The sequence below is a fragment of the Pongo pygmaeus genome, chromosome 16 (genome assembly GCF_028885625.2).
Source record: "Pongo pygmaeus isolate AG05252 chromosome 16, NHGRI_mPonPyg2-v2.0_pri, whole genome shotgun sequence".
In the NCBI taxonomy this organism is placed as follows: domain Eukaryota; kingdom Metazoa; phylum Chordata; class Mammalia; order Primates; family Hominidae; genus Pongo; species Pongo pygmaeus.
The window spans coordinates 61,414,794-61,428,507 of record NC_072389.2 but is presented as its reverse complement, the minus strand read 5'-3'; the positions used below and the strand labels follow the sequence as shown (position 1 = coordinate 61,428,507).

The 13,714-nt window shown below is 37.5% G+C and overlaps 2 protein-coding genes across 4 annotated transcripts in view; both read left to right on the top strand.

Annotated features, from left to right (window-relative positions):
* The window catches only part of RFX7 (regulatory factor X7), a 161,321-nt gene extending 147,997 nt beyond the window's left edge, over window positions 1-13,324 (top strand). For all 3 annotated transcript variants that reach the window (XM_054451606.2, XM_054451607.2, XM_063652643.1), the window contains 2 exons: window positions 2,220-2,515; window positions 4,000-13,324. In XM_054451606.2, the coding sequence (XP_054307581.1) occupies window positions 2,220-2,515; window positions 4,000-7,275 (3,572 nt within the window). In that variant the 3' untranslated portion in view covers window positions 7,276-13,324. The remainder of the gene's footprint in view (window positions 1-2,219; window positions 2,516-3,999) is intronic.
* Window positions 1-13,714, top strand: part of NEDD4 (NEDD4 E3 ubiquitin protein ligase) — a 613,929-nt gene that overhangs the window by 342,765 nt on the left and 257,450 nt on the right. The window lies entirely within an intron of this gene.

Genomic DNA, 13,714 nt, shown 5'->3' with positions numbered 1-13,714 from the left:
ATTAAAAATGTAGTGATATAGTGATCAGAGACTTATTTTTCCAAGGACTGTCCTTCTAAGTGTTAATTCTGAATATTTTAAAATCTACAATAGATTTATCTTGGCCAGAATTACAGTCTCTTAATTAACTTCACTTCTTTTTTTAGTATCTTTTACACATTAATAATGAGTCCGTTTTCTTCTAATTTTACATTTAGTATGTGGGATGTATGTGTGTGTAACCTCTCGTATTGTGGTCAATTGAAGACCCATTTCAGAAAAAGACTGTCATAGAGTTTTTCCTGTCTGCATGTAAACTGTATGACCTAAGTCTGTTTATTCATTGTACTGACCAGCAGGAGAATGCTTGACCAGCCTTATGGAGCTAAATAGCTCACTAATGTTACCTCATTTAATTCCCCCAGCAGTCCTGTGAGATAGGTGATATTTATTCCCAATTTATAGACTGGGGGAGGTCAGTTAACTTGTCCATGGGCACATAAGTAATGGAGCCAGGATTTGAATCCTGATTTGTCTGTCTCCAAAGCCCAGCTTCACTCAATTATATCATAATGTCATATAGTAGAATAAGCTTTAAAAGGAGTGAACCCTTCAGTTTGCTCTGCTCTCTTTCTCCTGCCCCTGCCAACACCTAAAAGAGTACTTCAACAGATGAAGGATTTAGGAGGTATCATGGGGAAAAGAAACATCTCTTTCCTATTTCTCTCATTCACGAAGTCTAACTGTGGGAAATGCTGAATGAATTGAATGAATGAATTTTTAAGGTCTAAGTGTAAATAAAGGTGTGAGTTTAACAAAAGTATTAAAAATTACATATATTAAAAAGAGACTCCATTTTTGAAAGCAATCAGCCTGAGAGGGTAAACACTTTACCAATTGTATCATTACTCAAAACATTTTTAGAATGTCTCAGAATTTTGATCTCAGCCCTTACTATATTTTTCAAAAAAGACCTTTGATAGTAGACTAATTTTTATCCTTTGAAGGTGAATTTTTTTTTTATAAATATAGTCTCCATATTAAGAACAGGTTGTGTTACAAATGTCCTTTTGTAAGTCAGCTGCTTGGAACTCATTCCTGTCTAAAAACCCTGGCAGGAAGGATAAGACAGCCAAGCTGTGAGCCATTGGCAGAGGCTCTCCAGGGTGCAGGTGCTGAGAAGCCAGAGCTGAGGCTTGGGGTCGGGAAGGGGCAAAACAACTGGAGCTGGATTTGAGATGAAAAATTGTGATTTTTAAAAGGGGCTGGGGGTTCAACAGATCCTTATCATTACTGAATATGGGGAGAGAGTTATAGCTTCCTCATTCTCTATTTCCTGCTCCCCACACCAAGTTGTTGTTGTTAACTAGAATGATGAAAAGCAGAAATTGGGATGGGGAAAAGAAAAGAAAGGGCAAGGTGTACCAGCAGGATAGTTGTTCCTCCCCTTTCTTCTCTTCATTGTTTTTACTGCCCACAACTTACTTTCTAATGATCTCAATGCCACGCCCTAAATCTGAAATGAGCTTTTTAAAAATTTTTATAAATAATCCATTTTTCCTAAAATTTATATTTTGCTTATTTTGTCAATTTTTTTCAGTGTTTATCTTACTGTTTTAAAGGTTTTCTCAGTGACACTTTTTTGGAATATCTTAACCTTAGTCTTGTTAAGAAATTCTGCTTCTGAATTTCTTCTCGGTCATACTGGAATCATTGTATAGTAGCAATAAAATAATAGTGCCTGTTTCCATGAATTGCTGGTAGGATTAAAAACTGTTTTCTCCATACAAATTTTTTCCATTATGAGGAGTGGCTTCAGCAAATATTTATTGAATTATTGAATGCTTCTCATGGGCTAAATATTAAAATCATGAAAATATATGTATTTATTTCTGATTAGAAATGGGGGGAGGGAAATTTACTGACCTTTGAGAAAATGTAAAAATGCTGTGTTGGCATTTATCTTAGCTTCTGCACATTTATGATATAGCTACTGTTTTTAAAATCCTGTTGTTAACTGAAACTGTCACCTCAGTTGAACCATATTGTAAGATGACAAAACTATATTGACAATTGTTTATAAATTCGAAGTCTAATGCTTCATAAAGAAATCGTGAGTTAAAATTTGCCATTTTGGTTGCTTTGTCCAGTAGATGGCTACATTCTCAAAGAAATTCAAAGGAACCTCCCTTCTATAAAGGAGAGTATTTATTGTAGCTTTCCTTTCTGTTTATTTTCAGGAATTAAAGGAATTACCCAGCCTTCTGCTTTTATACCTACAGCTGAAAGTAATTCCTTTCAGCCTCAGGTGAAGACTTTGCCATCTCCAATTGATGCTAAACAGCAGTTGCAACGGAAAATCCAGAAGAAGCAGCAAGAACAGAAACTACAATCCCCTTTGCCAGGAGAATCTGCAGCAAAAAAGTCAGAAAGTGCTACAAGCAATGGAGTGACTAATCTTCCTAATGGAAATCCTTCAATCCTTTCTCCTCAACCTATTGGTATCGTTGTGGCAGCTGTCCCTAGTCCCATTCCGGTAATATAATTAAATAGTATTTGGCCTTATTGGGATGGTGGGAAATCAATTATTTACTTAAAAGTGGCAGATGAAAAGAAGGCAGGTATAAGGGTAGCCACAAACTGGTTTTGTGACCACAGGAAGATTCCCCTTCAGTCTTTTATTCAGGATGTATGTTGTTGCTTACAAGGTAAGCTATGAAACATTATTGAAAATATAAAGATCCAAGACATACAAAGTATGCACATAACCACTCAGAGCTTTATGTAAGAGGGAGCAATTTTCTCATTTTTAGAGTTGTTTCATCCCTGGCTGAGCCAAGATTTTTTTTTTTTTTTTTTTGGAGACAGAGTCTTGCTCTGTCTCCCAGGCTGGAGTGCAGTGCTGCGATCTCGGCTCACTGCAGCCTCCACCTCCTGGGTTCAAGCAATTATTCTGCCTCAACCTCCCGAGTAACTGGGATTACAGGTACTCACCACCACACCCAGCTAATTTTTGTATTTTTGTATTTTGTATTTTTAGTTGGCCAGGCTGGTCTTGAACTCGTGACCTCAAGTGATCCACCCGCCTTGGCCTCCCAAAGTACTGGGATTATAAGCGTGAGCCACCCCACCCAGCCAAGCCAAGATAATTTAATTGCAGTCTTTTTTTTTTTTTAATTTAAACGCTTTTCTTTTTAATTTAAACGCTTTTCTTTTTTACATTCAGACGGAGCAAAATTCTAACGTGTAATGATTACTTAAATGTAGGCCTATCCGTGGCTTATCAGATATAGGACTAGAACCTTGGCCAAGTTCTTTAGCTAGTTTATTAACCTCTATTTGTAGATAAGGAAACAGTCTCCTCCTTTCCTATCTCACACAACTAAGGTTATGATGAAGGGACTTTTAAAATGAGAGTAAGTTGGTACTTTATGTTATTATTGATAATAATATTTAGGAGATATTTCATCGTTTTTCTTGTTCCTATTATCATCATCACGTTATTAAAATATGAAATACATGGTAACCGCACTATTCATTATAGGGCAAACTGGAGTAGATAGTAGTTGTATCTTATTTGCAGTGGTTTAGTTACAGACATTTAAGGTAGACACATTTATAAGACAGTTTCCCCTATGAGTAAGCCATCTTAGCATAGATTCTGGTAGGTAACGTTTACAGTTGTATGTTTCTTCAAGATTTTATGTCTTCTTCCTGTAACCCCCTTAAATCATTGTTTCAGCAAATATTCATCACAGGTGTGAAGCTTTTAGTCTTCTTAACTGAAAAGTAACTTAACGTTCTTACATATTTTTTAATTATAATGCATTATGGTTGCATTTGTTACATTTATGTGTCTGATTGTGTGGAACCTGGTCTAGAAGAACTCTCTTCTAACATAGGAACTTTTTTCTTTTTAACATTAACATTTAATAAATGACTTAAAAGTATATACAGATACATGAATTACTATTTACAGCCTCGACCTGTTAAATCTGATTTTTTGCTATCTTTTAACAGGTCCAGCGGACTAGGCAATTGGTAACTTCACCGAGTCCAATGAGTTCTTCTGACGGCAAAGTTCTTCCCCTCAATGTACAGGTGGTCACTCAGCACATGCAGTCTGTGAAACAGGCACCAAAGACTCCCCAGAACGTTCCAGCCAGTCCTGGTGGGGATCGTTCTGCCCGGCACCGTTACCCTCAGATCTTACCCAAACCAGCCAACACCAGTGCACTCACCATTCGCTCTCCAACTACTGTCCTCTTTACTAGTAGTCCCATCAAAACTGCTGTTGTACCCGCTTCACACATGAGTTCTCTAAATGTGGTGAAAATGACAACAATATCCCTCACACCCAGCAACAGTAACACCCCTCTTAAACATTCTGCCTCAGTCACCAGTGCTACAGGAACAACAGAAGAATCAAGGAGTGTTCCACAGATCAAGAATGGTTCTGTCGTGTCACTTCAGTCTCCTGGGTCCAGGACCAGCAGTGCGGGGGGAGCATCTGCTGTGGAAGTCAAAGTGGAACCCGAAACATCATCAGATGAGCATCCTGTACAGTGCCAAGAGAACTCTGATGAGGCTAAAGCTCCCCAAACACCTAGTGCCCTTTTGGGGCAGAAAAGTAATACAGACGGAGCACTGCAGAAACCTTCAAATGAAGGTGTCATTGAAATAAAAGCAACCAAGGTCTGTGACCAGAGGACCAAATGTAAAAGTCGCTGTAATGAAATGCTGCCAGGCACGTCAACAGGCAATAATCAAAGCACTATCACTCTATCAGTTGCTTCTCAGAACTTAACTTTCACCAGCAGCAGCTCACCACCTAATGGTGACTCAATCAATAAAGACCCTAAATTATGCACTAAAAGCCCAAGAAAACGACTGTCTTCTACATTGCAAGAGACCCAGGTGCCTCCTGTAAAGAAACCAATTGTGGAACAGCTTTCAGCAGCTACCATAGAAGGGCAGAAACAAGGCAGTGTTAAGAAGGACCAAAAGGTTCCACATTCAGGGAAAACAGAAGGTTCAACAGCAGGTGCTCAGATTCCTAGCAAGGTATCAGTAAATGTCACTTCACACATAGGAGCAAATCAACCCTTGAATTCCTCTGCCCTTGTTATCAGTGATTCAGCTTTGGAACAGCAAACAACCCCATCATCATCTCCAGATATAAAAGTAAAACTTGAAGGAAGTGTCTTTCTCTTGGACAGTGATTCGAAGTCAGTTGGCAGCTTTAATCCAAATGGATGGCAACAAATCACTAAGGATTCTGAGTTTATATCTGCCAGCTGTGAACAACAGCAAGATATCAGTGTTATGACAATTCCTGAGCACTCTGATATCAATGACTTAGAGAAATCTGTTTGGGAATTAGAAGGAATGCCACAGGACACATATAGCCAGCAGCTACATAGCCAGATACAGGAATCTTCTTTAAATCAAATACAAGCACATTCTTCAGATCAGTTACCTCTGCAATCTGAACTGAAGGAGTTTGAGCCTTCTGTTTCCCAGACAAATGAAAGCTACTTTCCTTTTGATGATGAACTTACACAAGATAGTATTGTGGAAGAGCTGGTGCTTATGGAGCAGCAAATGTCAATGAACAATTCTCATTCTTACGGCAACTGTTTGGGAATGACCCTTCAGAGTCAGTCAGTAACTCCAGGAGCTCCAATGTCATCTCACACCTCCAGCACCCACTTCTATCATCCAATCCACAGCAATGGCACTCCAATCCACACACCCACACCCACACCCACACCCACTCCTACTCCAACCCCAACCCCAACCCCAACATCTGAAATGATTGCTGGATCTCAGAGTCTGTCACGGGAGAGCCCTTGCTCCAGGCTAGCCCAGACTACACCTGTGGATAGTGCTTTAGGAAGTAGCCGACATACACCCATTGGTACTCCACATTCTAACTGCAGCAGTAGTGTCCCCCCCAGCCCTGTTGAATGCAGGAATCCATTTGCATTCACTCCAATAAGCTCCAGTATGGCATATCATGACGCCAGCATTGTCTCAAGTAGTCCTGTGAAACCGATGCAAAGACCCATGGCCACACACCCTGACAAAACCAAGCTTGAATGGATGAATAATGGGTATAGTGGGGTTGGTAATTCATCAGTTTCTGGCCATGGTATTCTCCCAAGCTATCAGGAACTAGTGGAAGACCGTTTCAGGAAACCTCATGCTTTTGCTGTGCCTGGACAGTCTTATCAGTCTCAATCCAGACATCATGACACTCATTTTGGTCGTTTGACTCCTGTTTCTCCTGTGCAGCATCAAGGTGCCACTGTAAATAACATCAACAAACAGGAGGGTTTTGCAGTCCCTGCCCCTCTTGATAATAAAGGAACTAATTCATCTGCCAGCAGCAACTTCAGATGCCGGAGTGTGAGCCCTGCTGTTCATCGCCAACGTAATCTTAGTGGAAGCACCCTCTATCCAGTATCTAATATCCCACGATCTAATGTGACCCCCTTTGGAAGTCCAGTTACCCCAGAAGTTCATGTTTTCACAAATGTTCACACAGACGCATGTGCCAACAACATAGCTCAAAGAAGCCAATCAGTTCCATTGACAGTCATGATGCAGACAGCCTTCCCAAACGCTCTTCAGAAGCAAGCAAACAGTAAAAAAATAACCAATGTTTTGTTGAGTAAACTTGATTCCGACAATGATGATGCAGTGAGAGGTTTGGGAATGAACAACCTGCCCTCTAATTATACAGCCCGGATGAATCTCACTCAGATTTTGGAACCTTCCACTGTTTTTCCTAGTGCCAACCCACAAAATATGATCGATTCCAGCACTTCTGTTTATGAGTTCCAAACACCATCTTACCTCACCAAAAGTAATAGCACCGATCAGATCAATTTTTCTCCTGGAGATAATCAAGCACAATCAGAAATTGGAGAGCAACAATTAGATTTCAATAGCACTGTTAAAGACCTGTTGAGTGGAGACAGCTTGCAAACCAACCAGCAGCTGGTAGGTCAGGTAGCATCTGATCTCACTAATACTGCATCTGATTTCTCTAGCGATATCAGGTTGTCTTCTGAGCTCTCAGGCAGCATCAATGATTTGAACACTTTAGACCCAAATCTACTGTTTGATCCAGGTCGTCAGCAGGGACAAGATGATGAAGCTACACTGGAAGAATTAAAGAATGACCCATTATTTCAACAAATTTGCAGTGAATCCATGAATTCTATGACTTCATCAGGTTTTGAATGGATAGAAAGCAAGGACCATCCTACTGTTGAAATGTTGGGTTAAATTGTGTTTTATAATATGTAGCACACTGTATCTAAAGACATATGTATTGTATTTGTCTTAATGGAAGTGCCTCCCGCAGCAGAAATACTATTAATTGTGACATTTTAAAAGCGTTTGCTGCAGAAGTGGTTTCTTCAGTAGGAAATGGTTAGACTTGCCTCAGTTCTTAACAAGTGTCTAAAGACAGTAGGCTGTAGAAGAACAAGTATTAGGTTTTAAATTTTATAATGTGCCCCATTTATTCACATTGATTGACTATCCAGCTGTTACAAGAGCAGTCGATCTTTATTTTGTGTAAGTTAGTTTCATTTCATCAGATGATCTGCACAGAACTCAGAATAAACCATCAATTTTAGGTATAGGCTATTTTGTTGTTGGCATTATCTTTTAGATATAAAATCATAGCTAAGGTGAACTGTAGACAAGAAAGTCTTCCTTGAAACAGGGATAATATTCAGGTTATTATAAATATTTAGGCTTGAAGCATAGAGCTACTGTAGGATGAAAAATCTCTGTAGGACTTTCTGGGGCTTCAGTACCATTTACACCCACGATGAAGGGCTTAAATAGAAAATAATGGAAAATTAAATATTTAAGGAAAGCAATGCTGCACTAAAATTTTTAAGAGAAAAAAACAAGTAGCCATTTATATTTGTGACCTTGCATTAATATTTAAATGTTGATTTTAATATGGAGCTAGCACACATAGATGCGCAGGCACGCACACACAAAACAAGTAAATGTAACTCCAGGCATTTGTAATTTAATATAATAAATACAAGCATGTTAGAAAAATGCTTTATGTTTTATTATTTGTTAAGTTAGGGGAATGAGAAGGAAAACAAAAGCATTCTCTTAGTTTCATCACAATGGCTGCATGTACATATTGAGATTCTAATTGAGATTTACTTTGAAATTTTTCATTAAAATATTCCACAATAATCAGTTTTTTTCCTCTTCAATTGAGTGACTGACTCCCTCACTCCTCCTGAATATAGTAATGTAGTTTGATCATAGGATCCCTTTGAAAAACAGGAAGGAGGATAACATAAAAAACAACAAAAAACATTTCACCACCTAAGGTCTGAAGCCACAAATCTTTATATCTCTGATGAAACAAAGGGGATATCAATAGTACTTGAAGAAGAAGAGCATTTTATTACTTGCTTAATTTATTTATTGTGATAACCACAATTGCAAAAGAAGAACTCAGGATTTGTTTTAAAATGTTTCTCTCTATGGCTCCCATTTTGTTTTGTGAATAATTATTTATGAGTTGCATGTTGACACAAACCTACTCACTGGTTGAAAGCTCCATTTAAGTGAGTTTCAAGATCACTTTCAAAGAGATTTTTAAATTGCCATTGTTTTTAAAGCTAATGTAAAACCATTTGCTATGCTACCTTGAACCTAGCTAAGCTTTCCTTTACCTTGGTAAGCCAATCAGAAGACTACAATCAGTGAATATTTAGCAAATGTGCTGAAGGGTTTAATAAGGTTTCGTTGTTCAATAAATTTGCAAGGTAGGGTATTAACATATTTTGATAAATAAATGGTGCTAGAGTTGGCGCAGAGGTTTATATATTGATATGTCTTAGTTATTGGCATTTGTGTGTGTTTGCTGTTATCTTGATTTCATGATTTGTTAGGTATTTTTTTCTTGATGCTAGTTATTTCTTCACTGTACATTGAGACACAGCACTACTGCACACCAAAGTATGCAATACCCAAAGGAAACTGTGTGATTTCTCCTAACAAATGATGGGAGCCTTTCTTTATGAGATACTCTGAAAAGGAGATTTTGAGGCCATTCTAATCCCTTGTTTACATTATTAGCTTCCTACTAATATAAAAATAATGGAAATCTTTTTTGATAAAAATATTAAGACTGGAGGATTTTTAACCCCTTGTACAGTATTGCAGCAAACTCTTTAAATTTGGTTGAATTCGTCCAGCAAACTTTCTGGGGTTCATATATTGCACTAAATTTGTCGAACCTGTGGTAGGCACATCTCTTAGGATAAATGCAACCAATACAGTCCACAGATTAAACTTTTTAAATGTGTTTCATTATGAAAAGACAAAATGTCATCAAAGTGACAGATAAAATTGTCTTATGTAGCAATGTGCATTGATCTCAATGAGATATTTCTATTATTCTCTTACATGAGAATATTAACAGCAGGAAGAATTTAGTTTGCTTCACCATGTTAATACATGATCACAAAATGTGCATGAGTGTTATTGACTTATCTTGTACAGTACTAGGATTCCTGTAACCACTCTTTTTTTTCTTCCCTGTATTGAAACTGGTTCAGTGTTAACCAGGCAAGCATAGTTATTCACAGGTTATTTACTTTATGTTTACTAATTCTGCTTAGTTATTGTTGAATATGTTCTGTTCCAGATTATTTTTATTGTTTTGATGTTTAAAACATTTTGCATACTGTTTATCATAAGACTTCATGAAGTAAATAATTTTGCATATAATTGCAATAAGCACTGACTTTTGAACTGAAAAGAAGGAAAGTGTTTTTTTGTGCAGTGCTTCTGAGGTTCATATAATAGTCTTGTACTATAATGTGCTTTACTACACGATAAATGACAAAAACAAGCCCTGTTTCATGTTTCATTTAGTGCAAAAAGTCAGATTTCCCCAGTGTTTTGTTGTCTGTTGTACCTGCTGAAACTACAGTAGTTGAATATTGCGGTAGCATTTCAGTTCTCTTTTTTTATTAAAGTGCTCAAAAATTGTTTTTTAAATGTTTTCAAAAACAATTAAAAACATTTTATATTAAACTGACTGGATCTGAAGGTGTTTTATGGGACACATTTTATATAGGCAACACATTTTGTAAACAGACCCAATGTTATTCTTCCTTTGATGTCATTAACTTTAGGGAGTGAATAAAAATGAGCAGAAGGCAGAACAGTGCTGCTGATCTGCTGTGTGCTATTAATCCAGAAGAATACACAGATCTTATTTCATTCATCAAAACTCTGCTGTTCACTTAGGATTATTACCAATGAATGGTGCATGGCATAGAACTTTATGTTGTCCAAAAAGCCATCTTTTTCTCTTTCACATCGTGTTTATTTTTAAATGTTAGCCTATGGAGTACCTAGGTAAGTATATTTCTGGAGCTCTTAATAGAAAATGAGAACATTTTAAGCATAGCGTGTTCAAAAGCAGTACAGACATTTCCAGGTACCAGAAATAACAAACTGATAAGTGTAATGAACTTGTAAGCCAGAACCTGGGCTATAGGTCTGGAAGCAGGCCGAAGTAGCCAGAAATGTCAGCTCCTGCAAAGTAATGAAACCAGGGTTTTGAATGGAGTTTCCTCACTCTTGAAACTGAGAAGCAACAACAACCAGTGCCTGGGACTATATATTGTAGACAGATCTTGTCAAACAGCCCACTCCTCTGTTTACATAGATCTTTGTAGATCTGTGATAGTTCCACTATCACCATAGATCTGGAGCCCTCAGTTTGAACAGGTGGTAGAAGCAATTACAAAAGGAAAGGAGTGGAGATTAGGAAGGCAGAGGTAAAGATCAGGAAGGCTCCCATGCAAGCTGAGCCTGCAAATCAAAATTCAAAAGTATTTGAAGAAAATGAAACTAATCCTAAGAAAGGCAATCAATCACTCAAGAGAAAATGAAAGTAATGAACTACCTAGATAATACTATAAAATTAGTATGTTAGGATCCTCAGTGCTCAATGACATGTAAGGGTAAAATGTCAGAGCAGGCAAACATAAGAACCAGTGCATAGAGTCAACCAGTAAGAAATTCTGGGGGTGAAAATACTGTGTAACACCTGAGGTGATTTTGCTTGCAAGTAATTGAAAACCCAACACTGGCTTAAACCATAAGGACACTTACTTTTAACTTAATAGTGGAGATAGGAGGTTCAAGGGTTCATTGAATGGTTCATTGTTTACAGGCACCAGATCCTGTTTGTGTTTCTGTTCCATCATCTTCAGCTTTGCTTTGCTGTATCTATTACCTCATGGTCACAAGATGGCTGCCACACAGCTCAGATGTTATACCCTCATAACATCCCAAGCAGGATAGTAAGAGCAGTTCTTAGCCTTTTATCAGAGAGAAAAAAATCTCAGAATCTTCCATTAAGCACTCCATACACACACTGTTAGTCTCACTGTATTAAATAAAGGCTCATCCTAAGGCCAATTACTTAGCTTAGACCCTTAATTAATGCTTTATAGGTAGGAGGGGGGCCCATTTCCTGGAGCATGTGGTCATTCATCTTAAATGAGTTCCATCACCTAGGGAAGATATTAGGGACTTGCTGTTTGGGAGGCAACCAGTAGTGGTCACTGCAAAAAATAGCTAGGTAAGATGAGTAAGGTCTTGTACCCACCTCTGAGGGGCTTACAATCATAAAGAGTTAAGTACATGTTCTTTGTTAAGTGCCAACAGTATGTATAATACAGTATGTAGAAGAAAAAATAAGAATTTGAAATCTGCTGAACTAAGTTTACTGGTGCTAACTGTTAACTGGTATCTTGCCTTCCCCCCATGAGCTGAAAAATCAGGTATTACTGAGTATCATAAATGCAAGTTGCCTCAGCTCCTACAGCATAAGAAAAGACCAAACTTTTTATTTTGTTAAATCTGAAGTACAGATTTATTTTGACATGCATTGTTATAAATGAATTTTTAAATAATTAAAATTATAAATTTATGGATGGGATCACTTATTAATTTTACATCATCTGAAATTTTAAAAATATGTATGCCAGTCTTGTTGCTATAATCTGCTTAGAAAAAAGAACAAAAAGACTACATTTTTCAAGATTTGATTTTCAAGAAGTACTTAATTCTTGGAGAGAAGAGAGTCATATAAATAAAATATATCATGAGAGTGATATTACTGTGGTATATAGAGTATTTCTTTGCATTAGACCCAGTGTTAAATAGTTTGCATATATTCTCATGTCCTCATTGTAACAATTTTTAGCGAATATTATTTTTCAGGTGAGAAAATTTTAGTTCAGAGATTAACTGGTGGAGGTAACATAATAACAGGAAGAGCCAGGATTATCTTAATTTCAAATCCCACTTCATACCATTATGCTATACTTAAGATATGTGTTCACAGTGTACCTACTGCAGTTGTATGATCTGGTTGCTTCTTTGAAATTTTCATTCTGGTTTTAAATTTAGAATTGAGTTTGATTTTTGTGGAGTTCTTTTATCTAACCTCCCATCCTTATATGTCGACAATTCTTTTTCATTTTTATTGCTTTTAGATTTATCTGTAGTTTGTAATTTTCCTCCAAATTACTTGAATCCTTTTCCCTCCCTTCTGTCCATAGAAATACCCTGATGTATCAGGAGAATAAAGATTTAAATACAAAATTTTGTTTTCCACACAGCTTTTCAAGCACATTTCATACAGGTATACTCTAGTCATATTTATGTTTAAATCACTTAAAATGCCATCAAAATAAAAATGGGACTTTTTTTTAACAGATGATAAAGTGCCTAAAATATGTCAGTCTCTGTACAAGGTGCTAGAGAAGACACCTGCCATTTTGAAATTTTGCAATATAATGAAAAAGACACAGTGAATGTCTTTGCAGGATGCAATGAGGTCACTATAGCAGAGGCGGATACTTACCAGTAGTATGCATTCTCCCCTTCTTCCTTACTGTAAAAGTCCTTGATTTTTAGCTGAGCACACAGCCATCTGACCAAAAGGCTACATCTGCCAACTTCCCTTGCAGTTAAGTGGAGACACTTACCAAGTACTCAAAGAGATGGAACCAAAAGGTTTGGGTGCTACTTCTTTGCAGTGTTCTTGTCCTTCCTCTCTGCTGGAATGCAAATGTGATGGCTAGAACTCAAGCAGCCCTCCTGGACTTCATGTTAAAGACACATGCTGAGGATGATTGAGCAACAAGATACAAGGAGCCCAGGGCGTGATGACTTTGGGAGGGAAGATGCCCAACTAGTCCTGACTGCTTACCTCTGGATGTGTTTTACATGAGAGAAATAAATGTCTTTCTGGTTTAACTCACATTTATTTTGAGTCTTATTTTAAGTCTCTGTCACTCAACACAAATCCAAATTCTAGCCAACATAGCTGCTGGAAGGTTTTAAGCAGGAGTAGGGAATGTTAGAGTCACAAGGTGATTGCTAAAAACATCATGGACGTCCCAATGGCAAACTGCATCTCTTTTTCATTGGGACTGGTAAATCAGGAGAGAATCCTAGAAAAATACCCTTTCATAGCTTTGGGGGTTGGGGGAGACAGAAATAAGAGTAGATGAATTCTGAGCTGCTGATCAAATTGAAAGGCAATATAGCATTCTGGTCAGACCTAGGTTTAAGTCTCCGCTCTGCCAATTATAACTGTGACCAATTATAACCATTCAAACTTACTTGAATATTAGTAATGATATCCATC